This window comes from Diadema setosum, chromosome 15, assembly GCF_964275005.1.
Source record: "Diadema setosum chromosome 15, eeDiaSeto1, whole genome shotgun sequence".
In the NCBI taxonomy this organism is placed as follows: Eukaryota; Metazoa; Echinodermata; class Echinoidea; order Diadematoida; family Diadematidae; genus Diadema; species Diadema setosum.
The window spans coordinates 21,443,625-21,471,150 of record NC_092699.1 but is presented as its reverse complement, the minus strand read 5'-3'; the positions used below and the strand labels follow the sequence as shown (position 1 = coordinate 21,471,150).

The window sequence follows — 27,526 nt, the reverse complement described above, 5'->3', positions numbered from 1 at the left end:
GCAGGTGCACTTGTTTTGTACATCTTCTCTAGATCATGAAGTAGTAAAACTGAGTCACATTGTTTGTGAATTATCTACCCAGACATGAGTTGAAATTGACGGCCATTGTTCGATGGCCCCACCCAATCAGGTATTCCCTGAAGGAAAAATCAACATTTTCATTCTTTCTGAGAAGGAATATTAATTGTTTAAAAGATAGTGTAGGGTGCCTGGGCATGCACCATTTCTCTACTCCATCGTGGATGCTGTCCTGAGTGCTGAGATGCATTTACTTGTAATGCTGTTTACAGAGCTCCTGAAGAAGTGGTCACAATTTAGTGAATGGCATTATCTTTGAGGGGCACTGCAAGGAGGTTGTATTATGTTTCAAATCATATTGGAGCTCAAGTGAGCAGTGAGACCCCCAGAGTGCTTGTTCCATTCTTTTTTTGTAGTGTTATACACCAACTTTATGGACATAAATCTTTGTACTCCCCATACTTTGTTTATGTGCAGCTGTCATGCAGAACTAGGTTGTGTGCATGTGTGTGTGTGTGTGTGTGTTGGGATGGGGTGTTAGTGGTGGAATGTAGATTACAGGGCTCAGTTACCAATATGATGATCAATCCAACTTTTGTGACAAAATGTACTTTGACCCTTTCCAGAGCATGACATAAATCCAGTGATATATGTCATACAAGATTGTGAATACAGCAAGTTATCATTGCCACACATACAGGACATATTTCACCCATCCTTGACATGGTTCACAAAATATACAATTTTCCCCATGCTTGTAAGTTTGTTAGTGCAGACAAAGTCTGCAAAGTGACTCTGACTGTTCTGACAGCATCGCTAACAAACATGTTTCTATCCTTTTGAAACAGGAAAATTATTCTACTCTCAGAGGCCCAAAGCCATTTCTGAGGCGCTTTGTCACTTTGATCAATGGCTTGGAATGGAATGTATGCAGTCTTTCAAAGCAAATTTGTTGCCAAAATCTTTGAATGTGAGCATAGTGTGGTGATAAATTTGATTAGTTATCCATGTCATTTGGTAGATATTGCCTGAAGCACACAGAATTGTGAAAAAAAAACAGCAACGATGTAAAATATCTAGGATCTACAGCCAGTCAAATGACTGTGCACATCAACCCAAGGAGTGCTCACATACACACTACATGCAATATTCAGGAACTGTATATTTACCTTTTTATAGAGATCTGTGAAAGAATTCTGTGAAATATTTAATGAGTGTGAGTAAAAGAAGGAATAAAAGAAAGTTGCAAAGAAATTTTTTGATCAGTTATGATACTATTTCCCCCGGTTTCAATTTGTTATTTTGTGCAAAAGTATGGTACCGTTGCACTCAAATTTCTATTCCGAGTGCAGATATCATACTATGTTTGATATGGATGTTGTGGTTTGTTGAATAGACTTAACTTCAATTCATTTCATTCCATAATAAATTTGTTTGTCATAATCCCCAGTTTACTCGTTTTATCACAATTTTAAGCAGCTACAATGCAATGAAATGGTATTCATAGATACAACATATATGAAAAAAAAAGAGAAAATGGTGTCTTTCAAGTAGCCCAAGTATTGCACACAATTCATAAAGTGTGGACATTCCTGTCACTCCTTGCCTACAGAAGGGCGCCTGTAAACATCACTGAGTGCATTCCCAGAGTCACTGGCTACGGTTTCACTTTCCTCATCTAGTGTTCTTTGTTCATCAGGATGTTATTCAGATATCTACAGCTCAGACATGAAGAAAGAAGGCATTCATAGCAGAACATATGTCCTAAAGGAGTATTGACAACTTACATAAAAATGCAGGAGTGTAGAGGAGGGAGAGGGGAGGGTTTAATGTCATTGGGAAGGTTATTTATATACCCATAAGTACCAAAAATTTGTGTGTATCACAGTGTGAGTATTAAGATGTCTGCTATTCTCATGATGTTGGTTATGGCTACAGGGTTATCAGAAAATCAGGGAATAATTTTCCTGATATCGCATAGCAATTTGCTATGCATTTTGGTATAACTGCTATACAAAATGCAATTTGCATAGCATATTCTTTACATAGATTTGTATACCATTTTGTTGAAAATGTATGTCCATCAACAAAAATTGCTATTCAATTTCGAGAAGGAAAATTATTCCCTGGAAAATGCTTAGCATTTGTGCAGGAACCTGCTGAAAGATGAAACTACTGTGCAATCCACTTCATTGCATTGAATCGAGTGAATGAACAGAAGATAGACATTGAATATGATCCTTCAGACAGTATGGACAGAATATATTGAAATATTGAGAATCAGAATCTGAAGAAAGGGCAATTGATTTGAAGGTCTCTCGCTGTTTTAGAGCACATTCCTACAGTTTTGCTCTGCTTTGCATTGCTTAACCTTGGTATGAAAATGTAAATCAGAAAGTTTTAGGTCATTTACCATTCTAATATCCAGAGAAGTGTATGAATATTTAAAGAAAAAAAATGTATTAAACTGACATATTGACGTAGATTTGTGATTCATCCAGATAGTATGCTAAAAGCGTGTATAAAAGATTAAATCTGTTCGACTGGACTTACTTGTGAAAATCATGGAGAGAGTAACATCACCCATTCACCCATCACAGGTGAATGCTTGCCAGCTAGACAGAGCTGAAGATGTGACTCGGATGAGTCACGAAACTGTTCTCTATGTGATTTTCACAAGTAAGTCCATTCAAACAGATATAATCTACATGCTTTTTGTATGAAACTAAGCTTTTCAGCAGTTTCACAAGCTTCCGTATGTGCTGCCATTGTGTTTGTGGTTACGTCCGCAATACTTGACTTGCTGATTTGTGTCTATGTAAGTGGTGTCAAATGCAAGTTGTTCTGCAGTATACCTGTAAGGTTTCAACATTACTGTTTTGTTGTACATCTATATCTGAGCATTGAACCTAGAAATGGCACTCCCTTGAATGCATTTCTCCTTTTCTTTCACCATAATCAAAACATAGGAATCATTGTGAGGTCTTGAGGCAGAGCAATGTCAAGCATTAAAAAAAGTAAAGCAAAGCATCATTGAAGACACATTTCCTTCTGCTTCTTTGCTTTGCAAGTTATGGATGTCCAATAATAGTTCAAGTATTCGGTGTTCTATCCCAGTGCCCTATTCCCAAACTTACATCTCAATTAGGACTTTTCTCCTCTCAGCCGTTCCATGTAACTAGACAACAGGACCTTAAAATTTCAAGTTCAAGGAATTAAGAAAAAGCATTCATATTTGGCTAGGCATATGTTCAAAGGGTGTAATTCTAATTTTTCACTGCGTTTCCCTTTCTAACAGCCGAGTTACACCTCCCAGAACAAAGATCACATTTGCTACTAAAATCATGCCTCTTTGGTACTTTTTTTTATTTCACTATTTAAGGCATGTTCTATTATCTATAGATTCATATTTTTTTCACATAAGGTCTTATTTTATACCCATTTCACCATATCAAGTTGTTTTTTTCTTTCATTTATATGTAATGAGCTTGACAATATTTTGGATTGAAAACACCCTCAAAATGTGTCACGCGAGTCACAAAAATATGTCTATATTTTAGATTGCTTAAAAAGTAGTAGACTGTATGAACTGTAGCTGATAAATAATGAGGATCTTAGAGTCCTCAATCATACCAGAAAATAAGGCTTTCATTTGTAAACCCCTTCATTGTGAAAAACACCAGAACAATTGTGTCACGCGAGTCACGCAAGGATTTCTTAGGGTTGTCACGCGAGTCACAGTTTACAAGTTTGAAACACTTAAAGACCAGAATGACTGAGATTTTTTTCAAAATAAATTCTGCTTTGAAACTAAATCATGTAAAATGTTTAATTTTGCCAATAAAGGTAAATGTTTTATGTTAATTGGTCAATAAGTGGTGTTATGATAAGTAATGTATAGCTAACTGGATGGTCAACTTCTGTTTGGTTGGTCAATAGAAAAAATGGTAGGAGGTGGGTGGCTGCCTCGTCAACAAAAAAGTATAATGCATCAGGAACTCTTCATGAAATTTGCAAGTACTTGTACTGTATGTCAGCTCCACTTCTGTGAAGTTCTTGGAACATTGCTTCATGAAGTGGCAACAATCAGCAAGTTACATTGTATGAAGATGACAAGGAAATGGCTTCAAATATTCCCTAAGCAGACTTTGCTGTCCTCCAAATTGACTTCGCTGAGAATCATTCATGCTCCAGTTAAGATGAAGTCCAATCTACCATTTGGAATCAGGTGCAAATAGCTCTCTATACATCAATAATGTGGCCCCAGGAGAAAATTATCACATGTCATCGTCAATGATGAGGCTTACTTAGACCATGACAAAACAATATTATGTTGTACAGTGTAGTTTTTGTGGATGTGCTTCTGTAAGCGGTCAGCAGTGAAGTGAATTGGTCAAAATAGGGTTAGATGGTCCACTGCTGAGGAATTTTGTCTTGCTGTGATTTTTTTATTTTTATTTTTTTTTTTACTGTTCCTACAACTTTCATCTCAAACAAAGGGAAGTTGAAGATTGTTTGTACCTGCCTGTCTTCTTTGGAGTATAACTGCACGACATAACTTAAACATCTCCTTCAAAGAGTGACTATCTTGTCGCAAAAAGGTTCACTTCTCAGAGAAGCAGTGGTGATCTATCCAATAATGGTGATAATGATGATGGAAATGAGGATACCATCCAGAGAACAAGCACAGCAAGTGCAGGCCCAAAAGTCAATTCAGGCTGATGATGGCAGTTGCCTTCAGCAGAAAGCATCCCTGCAGCATCTCTGTACATGGCACAAGCCTCCCAAGTGGTCAGAAGTGACATTTACCTTAAGTCACCTGGAGAAAAGGGGAAATATATTCCACTGGCTGGATAAAAGAGCTGTGGCAGCCTGAATCAGACATCTAATGCAAAGTACAGCATCCATATCTTGTTAACAATAGGAGACTTAGTTAAAGTTCATGAATGAAGAGATTGAGTCTTAAAAAAAAATATACAAAATAAAACAGCCCCCAACAAACAAGGCAGAACTGTCTCCACGAAGCAGTGACAAACTTTCTCAAACTACAGAAAAGACACTCTGGCAAAGAAAATTGAATTATCTAACATATATATCATGTAGTTTACCATAAAAATAAGCAAAACATGGTGATCATTCTTCACATCAGACTCAGTAATTGTAGATAAGAAAGAAAGAGTATCAGTCTGTGTGAGCATTATTTCTTACAAGAAGAAGTGATGATTCTTTGTGCATCAAAGTAACTTTAAAGTTTCAAAAAGAGCTTAAATGGATCCATACAAAGCCATAAGCAAATATTCAGTTAACCTAAAGAAAGTTTTAATTTGATTCGTTTTGAATAGAAGACTTGTTGATACAATTATAGTAAATACGAAAGAAAAAGAAAATTCATTGAAAAAGAATGATTTCCCAGAACTCTTGATTTGTCGAGGGAAAAAAAGAGGTTAAAGTGAATTTTTGCTGGATGTTTTATGTATTAAATGTGCTATGAGCTCCCATGATCCCATCAGAGATTGGAGTTAGATGGTTTCTTTGTTTTAAAGATATGTATGATGAAACTAACTGTAAATAACATGTTAGGTTAAACATTTGGCTCATTTTACTCAATAAAATCATTAAAGTAGGCTCACCTCTTGGTCCTGAATGATACTTGACAAGTGAGTCATGCTCATGTGTCACACGAGTCACATTTTTGTCAACTGAGTTGAGATGAAAAGTCAAGGGATAATGAAATTTTGACTTCTTATTGCCTAATGTCTCAAAATTGAATCCAGAAAATTTTGTGTACATGTATAGGATAAGTACTTTCTTACTAAAATCCAGTCAAGTACAGCAAGGTCAGAAATCTTCAGCAGTGTCGCGTCACGCGAGTCACAACAAAAAAAAAGTGAAATATCTCTAACTAGAATGACTTCACAGCAAAAATTTCTTTAAACCAATGTGAAGGGTCGATACCTTGATTGAAATATGTGAAATAAACAGGTCTGCAAAATACATTTTTGAAGTACTCAACCATAACAAGTTCAAATTTTGTGTAAATGTCACGCGAGTCACAATGGAATGGCTGATCTGCCTTTTGGGCCATTTTAACACTCTGGAAGTGAAAATTCGCTCGATATTTTTGCAGATGTCAAGCTGATAGGACTAAGTTCATTGCCAATGATAAAAAAAGGAATAATGTATGAAGTTCACATTTTAATGCTCTTTCATGGCGATATTAGTCACAGTCACATGCAATCAGATTAGATGAGGTGAGGATGTGATGACTTTACAAGACTCCCATTTGCTTTCACACAAATAATGTATTAAATACAATATACACTTTACATGTTGATGTACCTTATCCTTTCTGAACATGAATTCAAGGAGAATAGCATTTTTGGTCATTTTTCTAGAGTTTCTATTGTTCAGTATGATTCATGAGTCCAGGATATTACCAGGACAGCATTTGATCATTTTGTGTGTACATCAGCCATTCACAGATCTGATGTTGCAAAGGTAAGGAGTCCTAAGACTCTGCATGAAGCAGAAAATCTAAAAACATTGTTCAGCTTGCAGTAGGGTGGATAGAAGAAAAGACTATGTACATTGTATAAACTAACTCTTCAGTTTTGTGTTAGTCCCAAGTGCCAAGTTCTGCATAACCTACCAGCTGTGGGATCCAGTCCTGTGTGAGCTTATATCAATTTAAGTTGGTCCTTTTTCATCTTCAATATCAATTTACTTGAATCACTCATTGTCACTTCACCATCACAAATAATGGTCACATGGCAAATACTAAAGCACTGGTCAACACACGACAATCAGCTGTTATTCGTTGTTAGGTGTGAAGGACTTGCTACAATGTAATGAGTTCACTGATCATCTTGAGGCAAATGTCCGGAAATGTTGAATGAATAAAATCCTTGCCACTGTTGAGAAAGTACCGGGAGAGTCATTTGTTATACATAAAGCCCTTACAAGAAATAGGAAGAAGCCAAACATCTAGCAGAGAGCTTTGTTCATGGACAGAATACCATCAACAGAGAGGAAGCTACAGTGAACATAATTGAGTAGTCATCAAGGCCAACAAGCATTCACATTTTTGACATGTACACAGAGACTGGTGAAAATACTGATGCCATTGCAGTTCACATCATGTTCGAAAGTGTGGTGCCTTTTTTGACATACTGCATGATGGTAATTGCTCCCACCGTATTAGTAGTAGATTGTGTGATCATAGAGAGAACTACACATTGTGCTAGTGAGGATCACACACCTTGTGCATTTTACCCCTCAGCCATCAGATCAAATCCATGTCCCATTTTTGTGAAGATGACAACCTACAAGTGGAACCTACAACAGGAAAAAACTAAAAGAAACTGTATTAGGTCCAACAATGGAGCATTTGAAACTCTGAGATGCAAACCACAAAACAATAGGCATCATAGAAGCTACAACATCTGACATAGAATGTAGTGTATTGGAAACTTGGGAGTAAAGTATTCCAAGCTGTTTTAAGATTAAGCATTAAGAACTTCCATCTTTTCTGCAATACATAACAAGTTTTCTCATATACAACTTTTAAAAAAAAATGCTAAATGCAGAAAATTCTGTTACCTGTCTCATTGGCCTGAATTCGCAAAGGTGTTACAAATTTATACCATGGTTTATGCAAATTTCTTCTGTGTAAATACGATTGACACATTGCATATGCCAACAGACATCCAGTAATACACGCACGTTGATACGTGCATGTCAAAGGTATGCCTATTACACGCTTATTTTTAGAACATGGTCTAAATTTGTACCATTGTCACTAGAGGTTTAAACCAGGTTTAAGCCGCCTCCGTGAATTCAATTCAGGCCTTTATGATTACAGCCTGTCTTTCATATGGCTGTAATCATTAGATTTCACACTGTAACAGATGTCTAGACAGGATGCATAGACTGCAACACAATACTCAGTGACTGATCTCCCTTCTACACATTCAGTCATACACACACTGTTCAGACAATTAGTAGCCAATAGACAGACACCTTCTGTAGGGGAAAAATGCTTTACCAAGCCATTGAGGGGCATTACTACAATGTACTTCCAAGTGGAATTCCATTATTGACAAACAAAAGATGTCAGTATATAGATGGTGCACAGGTTTGAGTGCATCAGTAGCATACTTGCCAACATTTTGATTTGAGAAAGTGTTAGAATCCAGGGGAGGGAGCGAAGTCCCGCTAACCCCAAGAGCAGGGAAAATTTGAAATGTGATATGTTGATAGTTGCATTTATGGGTACACAGAGATCCTATTTTAATGATTATCAATTGATGAGACCACTATATAATTTAGGCACCCTATTTAATTTTGCAACAAAACAATATAAGACCAGAAATGAATTAGCATGTCCTTATATCGGACATAGGACAACATTACATACAATTCAAATGCATCACATACAGAGCCATATACAAGAATATTCTAGGGAGCAAAAATCATTATGTTCAATATTTTTTCCCTTTTTTTTTGGGGGGGGGAGGGGGGTGTTGTTGGAGGTGGAGAAAATCAAATCAACTGGATGCTGATTTTGCTGGCCATAGCCATAAAGCTTGGATGGATAGATGCGTTTCCACTTCTTGGAGTTTAATTTTGAAAAGTGTGAATACCTTGTGTTTGGCTGAAAGCTCAACCCAGTAAAATGAATGCATTTCATCAGTTTTTTTTTTTTTTTTTTTTTTTTTTTTTTGGTGAGACACACTATTGATATGTCTTAAACTTGTCACAACCTTGTCATCATTTTCTACTGAGAATGGACTATGTCTGCTCAAATTTCCAATATTTGCAAAAAGGTCAGGTACCAATTGTGGTGCGTTTGATTTATCCAGAAATATCTGTCTCACTCTGCTACAGGAAAAAAAAATAGAAAAGCACTCTGAGAGTGCAGGCCTCCACCAAGCAGCTCATTTCCGTCCATACACGCATACTGAAAATCGCCCAATTTCCCTGTGGCCGCATTCACACATACAAAATAGCGAGATAACAATTGTGATCCACATCTTAAGATTTGCATAGGTATGAATCCCACTAATGACAAAGAAGCTTGTGTTTATCTAGTACCTCATCAGCTTCCTGCATGCTGCATGGTGCCTCCAAAGGCTATTAATTACTGCACATATGCAAACCTCAGTGACGCGCAGCTCGAATTCCAAAGTTCTTTGACCCTGTTTGCCAAAAGATTAAAAAAATCCTTAAAAAATTAATTAAAATTCCTAAATCACTGCCAAAATCTAATCATCTGTTCCTAGTGTCATTATCAACTTTTTGTGTAAGTTTCATCCAGATCTGTTTATAACTTTTTGAGTCATTATGCACACAGACAAACAAACAGACAAAGGAATGCTGACAAAAACACAACCTCCTTAGTGGAGGTAAGAATCCATGCTTGATCTCCTCCCAGCTCAGCTCTGGTAATGCACTTATGTTTATTATTATTGTTGTTGTTGTTGTTGTTATTATTATTATTATTATTATTATTATTATTATTATTATTATTATTATTATTATTATTATTATTATTATTATTATTATTATTATTATTATTATTATTATTATTATTATTATTATTATTATTATTATTATTATTATTATTATTATTATTATTATTATTATTATTATTATCATTATTATATATTAAAATCATGTGACCAGGAGAATTTTTCCATTCTCCAGATGACTGGAAGATACTGTGGATTCGGCAGTATTGTTCTACAGCTTCAGTGGTGTCAAATATTTTGACCATGTACAAGTTGTATCTGATATGTGTCCAAGTGCCTTTTGAGCTGTACCGGACAGTGTTGTAGGTAACCTGTATCGTGCTGTGCGGTGCCTAAGTACCAAAACACAAAGTGCTAGGAATACCTCTTCTGGATGTACATTGTATTCTTGTTACACTTTGCGATTGATTCCAAGTCATCACGTGTTGCATGGCAGTGTGGCCATGTACTCTGTATATTTTCTATATGTCTAAAAAAAAAACAACCAAAAAAGCACTTGCTTGGATGCTGTATCAGTTCTTTTATATTGTTTCATGAAGCCATTAATGTAGCAAGGCAGTGCAGAAAATGTAGGAAAATTGCTTTGAGAGCAACCCAACCTTCACAACTATGCTCAAGATATATTAAAATGAAACTGTATTCCAGTACATTTTCCCAGGGGAGAAGAATATGTCTCCATGCACCCTGCATGAGGAAAATCATACTAAGCTATTTTTGTCTATTGGTATAGAGCAAAAGAAGAAAACTGATCCAACAACATTGTAGTCTAGAGACAAAGATGACTTTGTTGAAAGCCCTCAGAGTGCTACATAGTATGTCTTGTTATCATTCAAATTTCAGATGAGTATACTTGTCCTATTAGTCACCTGAATTCACTCAAATTCTTTCCATTTTTTGTATAGTTATGCCTTAATTTTCTCCAAAAAGATCTGTCTGTGCTTGGAAAAGTTATCTTCTAGAGTTGTATTTTGAGGCCTTTTTTAACCTTTGGAAAGTGGTATAATGTTTGAACAGAATGGGAATGTGTTGCAGCCTGTGTTTACTAGATTGTCAAAGTGAATTCTTGCCAGTGCTTAATCACAAAAATGGAGAAGAAATATGAAGCTGGTAACCTTTTCATCTTGAGGTTTGATCTTATTACCTTTGAGGTAAGAATGGAGCCACTGAGAGGATTACTTTCTCCCACCAAGACTCAAATTACAGATTGGACTTCTGTATGGCTCGACTGCAGCAGTTTGACATGCTGACTGCCATAGAAGGGACCGATATTTTTGAAGTTGCAAATCGCGAGGGCTGTATATGTACTTCACAGGGTGATGTTTGAAATGTTTAACTACAGCTTGCCTAGGTGAAAGGAGTATCAAGTAAACTTTCACACCATGTACACAAGTCTGACCACTTCTTGAAGGTCTGTGCATTTCTGTGTGCCCCTCAAACCCATTATTATGTCCTCTGCAGGCAGAGTATTGTAGCTTTCATCTGTCATCCCATGACATGTGTATTAATTGGTTTCCCTAGGAAGGTACTAAAGTCATTGATAGGATTGTGATTTGCAAAGCATCTGAGCTGCTGACAAACATATAATGATCACAAACAAACACAAAGAGTGCCGAAGGGTAGAAGTACTTTACATGTACATACAGTGTCAAACTTTTATCAAACAGTAGCAGTGGCAAGGAGAGTTACATTTTCAACCTGCCTGAAGAACTAGGTGAGAAAGGTCCCCCTTCCATTTTCCCTCACATGCCATATACATCATCCTATCAGAGCCTGTTGACATGAAAGGGAGGGAGGGCATTTAGCTGCAAGTCCTTTCTCATGGTTCCACTTCTTACTGCTCAGTGATGAATTTCTCAAAATACCTATGAGTAGATAGGGTGACAGGGTACTGTTTGTTACAAAGTTCAGATGTCAGATCATATCCAAACAGACAAGAACAGGCAGAGTGCCGACTTAGCCTGCTCACAGTCTGCCATCCAATTTTCTCTTTTCTAAGAAGATATTGCAGAAAACTACCATGAAGTTGATGCTACGCTTTCAAACTGTCATCTTCACAATTTGATGCTTAGCAACTGAAGTAACAATGACAACCAAATAATGATAAATCAACACATGTACCAATGTATCAGCAGGTTAGGCCTGAACTAGATGTGCAAAATAAAAGGAAAAAATGGTTAACCCAAGTGCCTATGCAGTACATGATAGAGAAGATAAAAACCAATGCTAAATATTAAGACAATGTTATGGTGCTACAGGAAACGAAAGCATTATTGAAAGTGATCTGTTATTAAAGATATTGCATGTTGGCAGTGAATAGGTAAAGGGGAATTTTCTTTAAAAATTCCAAAGAAACAAAATCAAAACAGGCTTTGCTTTAATGTAAGTTCCAGAATTATGTGAATTGAATAGGTAATATATCCTGTTTGTGGGTTTGTAGAAGGAGATGTTCTGTCTCATTTTGTATTTTTTCCAATTGTATGTTTTCAGATATTTCCATCTGTTTTATCTGTGTATCCCGGATCTCAGTAAAAAAATACCTAAGGGGGAAACTCTTTGGTAGATTTTGTGGATACTTGGTCAAGGTTCATAGGGAATGATATTTGATAAGGATAGAAATGTAGTGGGAAACAGCATCAGGCAAAAGCATTTCAGGGCAATTACCCCCCCCCCCCCCAGCTAAATACTGGTTAGTGATAAGGTTAGAGTAAAGATTAGGGTTAGGTTTAGGGTTAGAGTTTGGATAAGGTTAGGATTAGGTTCAGGGTTAGGGGAAGGGTTGGGGGTAATTGCCCAGGGGGTAATTGCCCTATACCAGCAAAAGAGAATAAAGTTTATTTGCCATGGTCAAACATTAAAATCAGTGAATTTTCATTTATGTGAGTGATGCCACTGTGAGATAGTCTGTGACAGCAGGTAGATCCCATGTTACTAAAGTCCTTCATATATGTAATCAAAAGAAGATTTGTCTCAGAGAGGAGATTACTTCTCAGTGCAAATTTAAGAGAAATTTGACTGTTGTAGAATTTATACAGTTACTTTACATCTTGTTAAAATCAAGTAAGTTGGTAATATTAGGTAATTTTCAATATGATTGCCACTGTCATGAATTTGATATCATTTTTATTTGTTTCCTGCTTTGTCTTATATAACACAAACTAACAGCAAATCAAAGCTGATATCTCATCCAAAGAAATGTTGTTTCTATCACTCTGCTCAGAACACATGCATTTACAAAGTGCTCCTTCATGTCTTTTGAAAGCAGGAAAATTTTATGAGCTCTGTTGTATCTTTAGATTAGTGTGTATTCAAAGCTGAGAAGCATACAACATTATTTTCAAGAGAGGAAGTGTGGAGTATGGTAAAGAAATGTTATATGAACCGGGTCTAAGAGTCTTCCAACACCCATCAGGGACCTACCTCTCAATAGTAGTGACAGCAGCTGATCTGTGCAGCCCTTGGGGGATCTCACAGCAGACAACTGTCTCAAGATTTTCTTTGACACAACAGCTGAAGGACTAAATGCAGTAGCTAGGCTAAGAATTGGTAGTCTAGAAAGAAATATGCTGGTGTATAGAGTTGACAGTGCTGGTATCACCTTGAATATCACAAAAGTATTTGTTCATATCCTTGTTTGTCATTGCATACATATTTTTGCTATGTAATACATCTTTAATTCTTAATTTCTTTTTTTTTTGTTTTTTTTTTAGTATTTTTGTTGTTTTCGCTCTTGTTTTTGCTGGAGTTTGGGGGAGATAAACACAGTGTGTACTTACAGATGAAGGTAATGGTAAAGAAGCAAGACGTTATGAGTGTTGAAAGGAAGATATCTATAAATAGTTAACGCTGTCCTAGATACTTTGCAAATAGTGCACCTCATCTTTTGCCGAGTGCAAAATCTTCTTCCATTGCGTGAGTAAAGACCATACACTATTTGTTTCATATAACACCTCAGACATCAACAGATATGATCCACACAGATTCTTGAATTAAGCACAGAAATTGCAACCATTTTTTGTGAAAAGCAAATGCATAGCACAGTCACAGTCAGTCGTATGTACACGAAACCGATCAGTTGAAAATTACAGAAAAAAGAGTGACAAAATGCGCACGTGTAAGCATGCTTGTAAATGTTGAGTGCGTGTGGCAAAGGTTTGTTTATTATTACATCAGAGCCATGCAATGGAACAAAAACTTTGAGTCAATCAAGAGTTTAACATGAGAGTCAATGGAAAATGGTGACCTCAGCCATGTGATATCCATTTTTGCTCAAACAAAATTGTATGGCTGACAGCGATAGTGTGCAATGGAACTTTTAACTTCATGTCACATGATGAGCAACTAACCAAGCAGATAGCTGCATCCTTTGAAGGTGTTTAATGATGTATAATTATTACAGCAGTAAGCAGCTTTCATGCATTTCACATAGAGTTCATTTATTTGAGGAAAGAGGCAGTCAAACAGGAGATAGACATTGCAGGAAGATGGTCTCACATCAGAAGAAGATAGTAAGATGGAGTGAGTTTACAAAGGTCGCATTAATGACCCAAAGACTTGTTCTTATGCCACTCAGCATATCTGTAATTTGTCAGGTAAGGATTTCTGAACTGTGAGAAAGATGTTTTGTTAAAGATAATCGAGTCAAAATGGTGAAAAAAGTTCACCCAGAGCTTGAGGGATGAAATTATCAATGGCCAGCTGGCACAGAGCTGACCATGCATCTGTGCAGTAGCCAGTTGGTATGAGACCATGGCCAATTTAGGCCACCAGCATGCTCTGAAGGATGGCCACAGTACCACCGCCTGACCCTGGTGACCAAGGCCCAAGAGTGCAGTGCAGGTGCCCTGCAAGAGGCAGAGGCCAGACATTATGCCAGCCCCCACTCAGGGGACAAAGGCCATGCGTGTTTGGATGGGTTCCCCATGCGCCAGGAGCCCCAGGAGGTGAGCTGTTGCTTGCAGGCCTCTTCCACCACCTGGAGGACCATCATGGATGACACCTCATGCTTTCAGGAGTCAGAGCATACTACGTGATAAAGTTGACAGGGCTGCTTCCCGGAGACGCCCTCCATATACTGTCCCCTTGTATGCCAGAACTCTGGCAGGAAGACATAGAAAGGGACATGACAGCCTTATGAGCAAAAAGGACAGCAGAGGTGGTCACAGACTACCTTTGACTTGCCTGTTTTCCTCATACCCAAAAGCTCAGGGGAATTTTGTGTGATTCTAAATTTCAAGTGGATCAACAAATACATCAAGTCAGCCTCCTTGAAAATAGAGACACTCATGTCCATTCTCCTCTGACAACACTAGAGGACTGGATGATATCCACAGACTTACAGGATCCTTACTACCATGTCTCCATTGCCCCACTGTCCAGGATTCATGAGCCTCATGAGAGGATAGTGGAGAGACACTGGTGCACAAGAGAAATGTGGGTCTGCAAAATTTATGAATATTGGTATTTTCTTTCTAGTTGGTAAAAAATGCTAAGTATAACATATGGTTGAAGGAGCATGGACATTTGGTTGAAGAGAATATACTCATCGGTCTTCCCTTAAGGTATCTAAATTGAATGCTCAATTATTGACTTCCATTGAGCCATTTAAAAAAAAAAACAGCAAAATTGATCATCCTCATCCATTTGTAGTTGCTCAAAGGCAAATCCGAAAGTGTAATTTAGTGGCATTGATTCTACATGTGTAGTAAAAAAAAACTATTAAAAATTGAAACAAATGAAGAAATAAAGCCAACTTATTTTGGCATCTGTTATGATCACAGAAAGGCCTTGATGTTCAGATCCTAGTGGAAACTGCTGTTGCAAGGTTAGTGATAGAAAGGAGTGTGCCTTCCCCTCTGTTTGTGAAAGCAGGTCATGTCTAGAGGCAAATTTCGCTGATCCTTTGGTGGAACAATATGGCTTTTATGTCGTCACAGGTTGACAAAGACACACCACAGCACTTTAAAGAGCACACTCAACTGCTAGTTTCTAGCAGAATGAAAAAAAACTAAGATTTGTACACAGCTCAATTGTGAAGTAAAATTAGACCTCATTTTCAGCTTGACTATAAGTCAAGCAAAATCGAACAGAATGGGAGACTTTTCATGAGTTTCAGAGATTAGATAAGGAAGCCATAGAGATTGAAAGTTTCATGCGTTTTCAGAAACAAAATAAAATGTACAAATCAGATTGACTGACAAGGGCATTGCCAAGTGTACCTTTAATGTGCACACAAATCCTTGTCATATTTCTTTATTTCTTTATTGCACATATCTAATGTCTTAAGCTGAAGGGGTGCTAGAGACCCTATATGAAATCAACAATGACAGACTGTATTCTTCACGAAAAGGTTGCTGTTGTGGTGTAGTAACTTTGAATGATGAATTTTTAAAGAAGGGGCTATGTAGTTGATATCCTAATGATTTTCAAACATGATATCCATCTCATTTTGTGTGCAAACAAATATGAGAGTTGTGGCATCCTGGCATCCTTGCCTCACCTAATTTGTATGTGAGAAGATCTGAATTTTTATACTTCATGTTTTGCATCAAAGTGGGGTGAATTTTCTACAGCTATGTACAATTGGTATTTCTTTAGTAGAGTCAACTTTAATACATCATATGAAATTATTTTGTAATAACACTTCATCTGCAGGATTTTAGAGGCAGTCTGACTGGCAAATGGGGTAGGAAAGTGCATTTTTGCTGATATTTAGTAGAGTGAAATCCAGGAAAACAATAAATGCAGTGAGATAGGTACAGACAAAAATGAACCATGCATTGTTGCTTCAATGGTTTTTGATAGCAAGTTAGAGTAAGATGGTCAGAAAAGTGAGGGTTGTTTACTTTGCCTGCTGTTCAATCCAAATGCAGAATTCACATAACCGAATGAACAACACTTTCCAAAAATTTAGAGAAGAGATAATTCAAAAAGGAGACCTTCCCAATCTCTCTCTGTCTTCTTCTCAATGTACCATGTATAATACATGATATGTATCTGTATCAATATCTGTCTATATATAAATACATACACATACATGCCTTGAGGAAAAGAGATGGAGAGGTCTCCATTGTGCATCAAGAAACAAATAAGCCCAGGTGATTCATAGTCTTTTAACCATGACTGCTACTTTATGGTTCCTGTGAGATTGCTGATGAATTACTGATATTGAAAAGGTCAATGCCATATATTCTGTGGCAGATACTGCTCAAAAGTAAAGATCTATGGCATTTATGACATATTTTCCTATTCACAGTTTCTTTGTTGAATATAATGCTCCAGTTTTATCATTGCATTTTAGCAATACTCCACACATTGCCAAGACTTTGGAACAAATAGCTATTAGTTGCATGCTTGTTTGCTTATCTATTTACTTCTTCTTCTTCTTCTTCCCCTTCCTTTTTTCTGTGTAATTTGTATCATTCAACACTGCTTGTTGCAGGAGTCCTTGAAATTGCTATAGTTATCATTTATTAGTGTTAATAAACAAAGAAAACTTGCATATATCATACATTGTGATTCAATATAGGCATTGCTTTCTGTTAATCATAGCAAACATATCACCAAGCAGTTTTAAAAACTCCAGTGGACCATACAGTCCATTCTTCTGTGTGAAGAGTTATTCGCAAAGATGTACGTTTAATAGCCTGCATGATACACATGAACGTCTCGCTGTGTGGATTGTGATGGCGGATACGATACAAATTGTATTTATTTTCCACAACTCATTTCCTTTTCTTTGTGTACGTGTTTGAAAACACAACACCCTTATACTGGGTGGTCCAGCTATCCCCTGGTGATCTGATGTAATTGAGTAATTATTGTAACTGTGACCAAGATGGGTCTAATTGTTATTGTATTGTATTATGTATTGTATATTAAATCCCCACACACATTTGCACTTCGTACACACACCTGCACTGTAGTATGAACTTGCAAAATGCACATAAGCACCTATGCAATTGTTGTCTTTCAAATCTCCAGCAATTTACATTTCTTTATTACAAAATGGCGTCACAGGTGAATACTCGCGATATTCTTGCTGACGTTATGCCTATGCACGACAGTAAATATTACACACCTCTTGAATTCAATGATACCATACTGTATAGTTCAGATGATATTTCACTTCTTCATATAAATTCTAGGAGTTTGAATAAAAATTTTGAATGTTTGGAAAATCTTTTGCACTCTTTGAATAATTTTGAATTTTCTGTTATTGGAATAACTGAAACTTGGTTACATCAGAACTCCCCAGATATCTTCAATTTACCTAATTACAAATTAGTTAGGGCTGATCGTCAAGGAAAAAGGGGTGGTCGTGTTGCATTTTACATTGCACAAAATTTACAGTTCAAAATCCGTTCTGAAATCACATTAAGATATGCAGAAATGTTATTCATTGAAATTGATAACACAATCGCTAAAAATGTTATTATAGGTTTAATTTATCAACCCCCTGATCTGAACTGTGAATTATTTTGTGATGAATTGGATTTATATCTCCATAAGATAGGTAATGAAAGTAAAAATATTTTCATTTTTGGTGATTTCAACATTAATTTTTCCCCCACATCCGATAACAACAATTCCCTTAATTTTATGCATTTAATGTACTCATATGGTTTTGTGTCGATTATCAATAAACCCACCAGGATAAATCTGCACTCATCAACTCAGATTGATAATATCTTTTCGAATGTATATAATAAAAAAAAAATTATGGGGGGTATATTGTGTTCTGAAGTTTCTGATCATTTACCAATATTTTCAACTTGTGAATGTAAATTAGGTTTTAAAATATTATTTGATAAGATTTGGTATTATAAAGAATCAAAATGCAGTGTAGAATTGCTGAAACAGAAATTATTTTTAGAGGAATGGACTGACATTTATAGTGTTAATAATGTTAATCTGGCATATGAATGTTTTAATGAAAAATTGTATTTTTATAAAAATAACATTCCTTTATGTAGAATAAAAAATAATCGAAGTAAACCAAGAAATCCTTGGATTACAAAAGGTATTTTGAAATCTATAAACACTCGTAATTCTTTGTATAAGTTTCATATTCGTAACCCAACTGAATTTAATTTGAATATGTATTAAGTCTATTGAAATAAATTGACAAAATTGATTCGTTTATCCCGCAAATTATATTTTTCTGATAGAATGAAAAAGGTCTCTTCGCATATCAATGCAACATGGAAAATCATCAAAGAGGTCCTAGGTAAAAAGCACGATCCTCCACCAGCGGATGATATCACATTAAATGGCATCAAAATAAATGATCCCAATATGTATGCAAACTCATTTAACTCATTTTTCGTTAATATCGGTCCAGAACTTGCTACTAAAATTAGCAATACTTCTGCTCATTTTACAGATTATCTCTCTGACCAAAATCAAGAGTCTTTTTATTTCAACCCAACAAATCCTAGTGAAATTATCAGTATCACCAAATCTTTGAATAGCTCTAAATCTTGTGGTTTTGATAAAATAAGTATGATGTTATTGAAAGAAATAGTTTATCCACTCGCAGAACCGTTAACCCATATATTTAACCTTTCTTTATCACAAGGTATTTTTCCAGATTTGCTGAAAATAGCCAAAGTTAATCCTATTCATAAAAAAGATGATCCTCATGAAATTAGCATTTATCATCCTATTTCTTTGTTGCCTAGTTTATCCAAAATTTTAGAAAAAAAAATTGTTCATAATAGACTTCTTGAATTTATCAATAAGTATGATATACTCATTCCAAATCAATATGGTTTCAGGAAGAATTATTCTACTGACTTAGCATTGATACAAATTTATGATAAAATTACGAGTGCTTTTGCAAGTAAAGAACATGTTGCAGGTATATTTTGTGATTTGAGTAAGGGTGGGATTTCACGGAGCACGCGAACGATTTGCGAAGGACGCGAATGACAAAAATCCAACATTCGGAAAAGTTTTTCTCCGAATGTTTTCCGACAATGAAGCCGAAAACTGTTCTTGCGCAATTTGTGCGAAGTTTCCACGACGTACGTGCGAATGTCGTGTGTATCATTGCTAAAATACAGCATGTTACGTACACGAAGAACACGCGACGGAAATGCGAACAACGAAAAATTTTCAATAATTATGGGAGAAAATGTACCCAAGGAGAGGTGGAAGCTGTCTTGAGTTGCATTTTTTCTTTCCTCTATTTCTCCTTTCTTTTTCTCTCATTTCTCTATCGTGTGCTTGCCTACATTTCTTTCCTAGGACGTATCTCCACTAGTAAAGCATTTGATCTTTTTTTTTTTTTTTTTTTTGCAGTTCCTCCAACACATAATCTCTATACTTCAAATAAAATTTTACATACTTTAGATTAATTTTAAGTGTATTCTGCGATTTTTTTTTTGTGTATATCAAACACTTCTTTCTCATTGCTAGTCTTTAATTTTTTTTGTTACAATAGTTGTTAATAATTGTTTGATGTTTAGGTGTATGCTACGATTTTTATTTGTAGAAAACGTACAGGTCATACATCCCCCAAACGTGCGCTAAACGTTCGCGAGAATGTCTCAAAAGGTACGCGAACAGTTTGCGATTACGTCGTAAAATGATCGGAAAAACTTCGCAGATTTCGCGTAACATACGCGAGACATTCTCCAAAGTTTCGGAGTCTGTTTGGGGTTTCACGAACATTTTGCGAACATCGCGCGTGTTTTGCGAAGGTCTTGCGCATATGACGAGGCTTTAAAGACACTTTCGAGAACAATTCACGAGCAAATCACGACCAAGTGTGCGGAAAAGGTTCGCAGAAAATTTCAAACTTTTTTGAAATTCTCGCCGAAGTAAAATCGACATTCGCGAACAATTGACGACGCTTCCGAACCCTCACGTTCGTTTTGCGATCTTTTGCAGACTAAAATGCGAATGCTGGATTTTGCCATTCGCGTCATTCGCAAATCGTTCGCGTGCTCCGTGAAATCCCACCCTAAGGCATTCGACACTCTTGACCATTCTATTCTACTCTCCAAACTTAGTCATTATGGTATTCGGGGTCAAGCACTTTTATGGTTTAAAGATTATCTAACTAATAGAAGACAATATGTTACTTTTAATGGTTGTGAATCTGATCCCCTTTTAATCAAATGTGGTGTTCCTCAAGGCTCAATTCTGGGCCCACTATTATTTCTTCTTTATGTCAATGATATCATTAATACATCCTCTCTTCTCTCTTTCCTTTTCGATCTTAAGATTTTAAATGATACTTAAAATATTGAAATTAGTAAAGTATCAAATTGGTTTAAGTCTAATAAACTTTCTTTGAATATAAAAAAGACCATATTTCATAATAAAGAGGTTTCTCATTGTCTCACTTAGGAATGTTCAAAACATGAATCCCCACCTCAACCAGTACTGTATAGCCCCTTTAAACTTCATTCTCATAATGCAGATATGCTGATACATATTAACATTGATGGTATCCCATTAGAAAAGAAAACAAATTCAAAATTTCTGGGAGTATATATAGATGAAAGTTTGACTTGGAATGAGCATTTGCATCATGTTACAACATGTATTTCTAAAAATATAGGGGTTATTTCCAAGTTGAACTTCTTCCTTCCTCGTTCAACTTTATTTTTATTATATAATTCCTTAATTCTCCCGTATATAAGTTATTGTAATGTTGTATGGGGAACTTGTGGCTCTACCAAAATAAATTCTATTTTCAAATTATTTGTACTGGATCGCATTTCCTAGCTCATACTGATTCTTTATTTCATGAACTTAAAACATTGAAGGTTTTTTATTTGAATATTATTCAAGTAGCAGTAATTATGTTTAAATATATTCATATTCAACTTCCACCATCGTTTAAAAGCATGTTTAGGTTTAATACTTCTGTCCATTCGTACCCTACTCGTATATATGTAGAAATTTCCATCTTTTGAATCCCAAATTATTAGTGACACATAAATCTATAAGACATTTGGGTCCGGACATTTGGAATAATCTCCCGGACAATATAAAGTCTTGCTCAAGTATTTATTCTTTGAAAGCTTCACTAGAACGATATTTGATGCAATTATATTCTCCCCACTCATCAAGATAACAAATATTTATAGTAAATGATTGTTATTTTTTTTTCAATCTCTATTTTCCTCCTTCAACTGCATCTTGCACTCACACCTGCAACTGGTGCACTGCACCCACCTGATCACTTTCCTCCAAGAGAGTTGTGTCGTTGGATAGTCCTTTTATGAGGCCTCCATCCATTTCAAGCTTAATCGCTTACGATGGTGGTCTCCTGCATTCAATGACCTCTGTTATTTACTGAAAAATACTGTATATTTTATTTTATGTTTTTGTGTATGTGCACTGCTCAATGCAATCACCTATGTGTATCTACATGTATTTGTGTACTGTTATTGATTTATTTCACTGCACTTGCTATTCTTTGTTTTTGTACTTTTTGAAATTTGTATTTAAATTGTATTTGATTGAATGCAGAAATAAAACAAATCAAAACAAATCAAATCAAATCAAATCAAATCAAATCAAAACAAAACAAAACCACAAAACAAAACAAAACAAAACAAAACAAAACAAAACCTAACCTAACCTTCACTCTTCTCAGTGCACCGTATGTGGGAATGAACCTCTTGCCTATCATCTTCGGCTAGAGGCCTAAAAGATGATGAGTATGTTTCAGTCATCTTTGCACAATTATGATAATGATGATCCACAGCATTCGTATGGCACCATATATCTGTTATAGAGACATTCAAAGGTGCAGACTCCTCCAAGAGAGTTCAGTTAGCAATTGAATGCCTGGTGAAAATGTGAGTTTTGAGTTATCATCATCATACACAGAAAAGAAAAAAGAGCATGAATTATGCTTTTGTTGTTTTTATGCCTCCGCCACGAAGTGGTTTTTGTTTTCGGGTTGTCTGTCCGTTCTTCCTTCTGTCCGTCCGTCCGTAATGAATTTTGTGGACAGCGTATCTTAAAAACCTTTCAAGGTATCCTAATGAAACTTGGCATGTATGTGTATTAGGGGGTAAAGTTGTGCCTATCAACTTTTGGGTGCACATGCTCAAGGTCAAAGGTCAAAAGGTCAAGGTTAAATATGTAACATTTCACTATTTCCACCATATCTATGCAATGCCAGAAGATATTTTCTTAAAACTTAGTCTATACATGTATTACCCAATTTAGATTCTCTGGTGAAAGATTGGGGTCATGAGGTCAAAGGTCAAAAGGTCAAGTAAAAGATATTAAAACTTCACTTTTTTCTCCATACCTTGGAAATTGTTCAAGGTATCTTAATGGAACATAGTATATATACATGTACTGACTGGCAGTGGTTATATAGAGAATTTAGGGTTCATGGGGTCAAAGGTCAAGGGTCAAAGGTCAAAGGCAACACTTATAAAGTTTACTTTTTCCCTCATATTTATGCAATGCCAGCAGGATTATTTTTTTTAACACTTTGTGTATGCATGTATAACCTAATAGAGATTCTCTGGAAAGTTCCTTTTTTTTTCTTTTTCTTTTTTTTTCCTCAAAGGTCAAAAGGTCAAAGATCAAGTGAAAGTGCTGAACTAGCTTTTTCCTCCATATTTCGGAAGTGGCTCAAGTTATCTTGAAACTTACTACATATTTATGCATGTTCTGCCTGACAGTGGTTATTGTATGAATCTTAGGGTCAAAGGCCAGATGAAATGGTATCAATTTACTATTCAATACAGAAATTGCACTTTTTCTCCCTACTTGAAAATTACTCAATGCATAAACTTAGGAATGGGTCACAGTCAAGTTAAAGTCCTTAAATCCCCAAATACATGCTCTCCTATTCATCCAATTAAACCTAGGTCAAGTAAAGTGAATATTCAACACATTTTTGACAAACTTGTCATTTTAATATTTTGCCAATTTTGTGAAAATGTAATCACATATTTTCCACATGTACTATAGACCTATTAGGAGAATCATGCATTATGGCGGAGGCATACCAGTCGCCATAGCGACATTTCTAGTTTGTTATGTTGCTACAAAGAACAATTTATAGTAACCATGTGGTAACTATGTAATTCAGAACAATGTTCCATGCCCCATTATTTATTCCCATTCCATGACATATATGCTTGAGCAGGAGTGCTGAAACCTACAAAGAAAAGAGGAGGAAAGATGATTATTTGTTGGTATTCAGTGGCTTTAATCTCCACAGGGTCAAAGGTTGTGTCTTTGCACAGCTGTAATCTGAGAGTCACAACCTACTTTGAGGATGATGATGTCGATCAAGAGCTTTGGATGTTTTCATTCGTCAGTGAAGGCAGGGATATCTAATCCCTCAGGAGTTATGCTATCTCGATGTCAGGAGGTTAAAGGCATGCTTTAGTCGAAGTCATGCAGGTCGAGATTTTTAGCTGTGAATTCTGAAAGTAATATGTAAACTACCCATACCAACTTTGATGTACAATGTACACTTCTAGAAGAGAAATATACTAGTAAACACTATCTGTCTGTCATTGTAACCTAAAATATTCTTTGATGGGAAGGATAATGTTACAATAGATGTTTTCACATCAGCCCGATAAAAATCCAAGCTCGAGATATTTTTCGCGATTGCGAATTAGAGCGCATTTTCATTTCTTATTCACATTAGCCCGAAGAGAATTAGCCCGAATTTTTTTCGAGCTCATTCGACAGCTGAGTATGTGCAAACAGCATCTGTAATGTGTGTGCCCTCTCAAAAATTCCTCATGATTTGTGTGCAGTTTGCCTCGATCGATCGGGTCACACACGCTAGGCATGATGGGATGCATCGCGCTAATTTCTCGAGTCGTTTTCACATTATCAAATAGCGCGCTACTATCTCGCTATTTCAGTAACTTCCCGAGTTGGACTCGAGAAATTTTCTCGATCAGAGCGTTACCTTTAGCGCGCTAATTTGTGTTCACATTATCAAATAGCGTGCTATTTCGTGTTCAGGTTAATTTCCCAAGTCAGAAAATAGCGTGCTATTTGGAAACATCAGGCTGATGTGAAAACGCCTAATATGACTGCTGTGTTTCAAAGAACAAGGAGTCAGCAATCTTAGCTAGTACTGTAATTTTATGTTAAATTCCATGTTCCTATCAAAGTATTCAAGTTGTCAATTTTTAATTCATATGTTGAGTTTAGGTGGAATTTAGTGCAAACCACCATTTCATGCTCAAAAATCAGATAAAGGCTACTTTTCTTTTCTTCAATTTTTTTTTAGTAAACCCAGGAAATTTTGTATTAATTATGCATGTTTATAATTTTCTGAGGAATTGAACTTACGTTATACAACGTTATTGAAATAACACAATTGTACTCTCAGGCAAGAGAATGTTTTTTTTTTTTTTTATGGCATGCAAAGCAAGGGGCAATATACTGCATGTGATTGTATAACCTGTCATTCTGCTTTGCTATTACACACCAAAGCAAAGCAGAATAGAAGTGTGATGTTTTGCTTTCCAAACACCTCATGATAGAGTAACAGAATTCATTTGGAAGTATTCTGTTTATTCTGAAGAGTCATATACATTTCAACTTCACATTCTACTGTGTTCTGCCTGATCTGAGAAGTTATGAGAGGGTGATTGAATAATTACTTTGAAGTATATTCAGCCATCACATGGAGCCAAATAGTGTTCAGGAATGATATGATCCTCTCCTATAGTTCAGACATGTGGAAGGTGATGTTGTTGACATGAGAAGGGGCTGTGTATTGTGATTATCATGATGCCTTGTCATTTACCTGGTAGAGATACAAGAGGAGCAGCCAATGTGGGCAGAAGGGATATGATATACCCACAGCTTGGGGCTGTTAGTCCAGCTTGCCTGGAGAGCCATGACACAGTTATCCTGTCACCACTGACCTCTAAACAATCAAAGGGGTTACTGACCTGTGACAGACTTGCCATACAATTTATGAAGGAAAGTGACTTTCTATAACTCACCTAGCAATAAAATATGGTAGGGCCTACATGATATAGTATAAATTTCAAAGATATGGTTAGCGTATGAAAATTAAAAAGATCTTACGGTAGGATGTTTACGGTTTTAACATTCCAAGTCATTTCTGTGTAGTAATTTAGTTTATAAGGTTGTTATCTCTTTTGGTCTCATTGGCTATATGTTTATATACAATGCTGATAGTGACTTATATGGGGCTAGATGACAAGAAGAGTCTTAACATTCATGGGATTAGTTAGAAGGGGAGTCATATGACTGTTATGGTGATAGTTGACGGTAGATTAATGTGGTTATAATGAGACCTACTGACAGAATTGTTTGGCAAGGATATTTAACTGTAAAGCATATAAATGAATTGCTTGTATGTTGCTAGTCTACAGTTCAGCATATCAATGTGACTCATTAGGCCATTGATTCATGTCCTACAGAGATCTGTTCAGGCAAGCATTGTTAGCTCACCTGAGCCGAAGGCTCAAGTGAGCTATTGCGATCGTTCTTCATTCGGCGTCCATTGTGCGTCGTGCGTCGTCCGTCGTGCGTTAACTTTTTACATTTTCAACTTCTTCTTAAAAACCACAGGACCAATTTTCACCAAACTTGGCAGGTAGCATCCCTAGGGGGTGAAGATCTCAGTTTTTAAAAATGGGGACCATGCCCCACCCAGGGGGCCCCAAGGGGGCCCAAACCCCCCAAATTAAGGAATTTTTAAAATCTTCTTCTCTAGAACCAGAAGTGATAGAGCTAAGTTAATACTATGAGTTATTACACTGATGACTGTAGTTTCAAGTTTGTTCATGGTGGAATCAGGGGTGCTCCCCTTGGGACCCAGGGGAGGGGGTGGGGAGGGGTCCTAATGGGGCCTAAATGGTACATTTTCATCTTCTTCTTGAGAACCCCATGACCCATTTTCACCAAACTTGGCAGGTAGCATCCCTAGGGGGTTAGGATCTCAATTTGTTAAAATGGGCACCCTGTCCCACCCAGGGGGCCCCCATAGGGCCCAAACCCCCCAAAATTAAGGAATCTTTAAAAATCATCTTCTCTAGAACCAGAAGTGATAGAGCTAAGATAATACTATGAGTTGTTTCATTGATGACTGTAGTTTCAAGTTTGTTCATGGCGGAATCAGGGGTGCGGCAATTCATGTAGTGCTCGCAGAGACATGCAGAAAAATTCAGGCAGCTGAAATTTGATGCATTTTAACATTATTCCCAAAGGTGCTCTAGATCTGCAGATTTTTAAATACAAAAGTATGTCAGAGTTTGTAGAAGACGGGATTGAAAGTTGATCAGTAGTACCCCAGATAGTGCCACAGTGTGTTTGAAATGTCTAAGTTTAGAATGTTGTAGAATGTGGTTGTGATTTCTGTTTGCCTGAAAGCATACCATCACTTTTCAGAATACATGATCGCACACAGTTCCTGACATGTATAACTGGAAGGAGGTTTTGGAGCATGTAATGGAAGTCTGCCATACCTTCTCATTAGATATTGAAGATTCAGGATGAATTAAAGTTTTGCAATCCAGATTTCGCAGATGGGGATAGTTGAGGAGGAGATAATGTCAATGCTTGATGAATGTCAGTTTTATCATATTCATCATGTCACCACATAAACGTTGAAGGTTGCAGGATAAAGGCTGTTGTAATTTGCAGTATGTTTGCGAGAGCTGATTGCTGTTAATGGGAAAACTTATAGCAATCATAGTCTTCTCTCTCTCTCTCTCTCTCTCTTTTAAATCAATAGCTCCTAGACCAACCACCCCTTCAGACAGTGGCCCTGCTACTCAGTCTCCACAAGTGACCAGTGCAGCCCAATGTACAGCCAATGAAGCCTACTGCCGTTCTGGGAGTATTAGGTGTGTGCCCCGCACATTTCTCTGTGATGGTGAGACTGACTGTGAGGATGGATCTGATGAGTATGGATGCGGTAAGTATCTTTGACTGCTGAAAGTATTGTTTGGTCAGAGAGGACATCCAGCACTAGTGAGCTTGCTTTG

The 27,526-nt window shown here is 36.6% G+C and overlaps 1 protein-coding gene across 1 annotated transcript in view; it reads left to right on the top strand.

The window, feature by feature from the left end:
* The window catches only part of LOC140238590 (basement membrane-specific heparan sulfate proteoglycan core protein-like), a 232,048-nt gene that overhangs the window by 113,569 nt on the left and 90,953 nt on the right, over positions 1 to 27,526 (top strand). Inside the window, exon 7 of the mRNA XM_072318491.1 lies at positions 27,274 to 27,456. Coding sequence (XP_072174592.1) covers positions 27,274 to 27,456 — 183 coding nt within the window. The remainder of the gene's footprint in view (positions 1 to 27,273; positions 27,457 to 27,526) is intronic.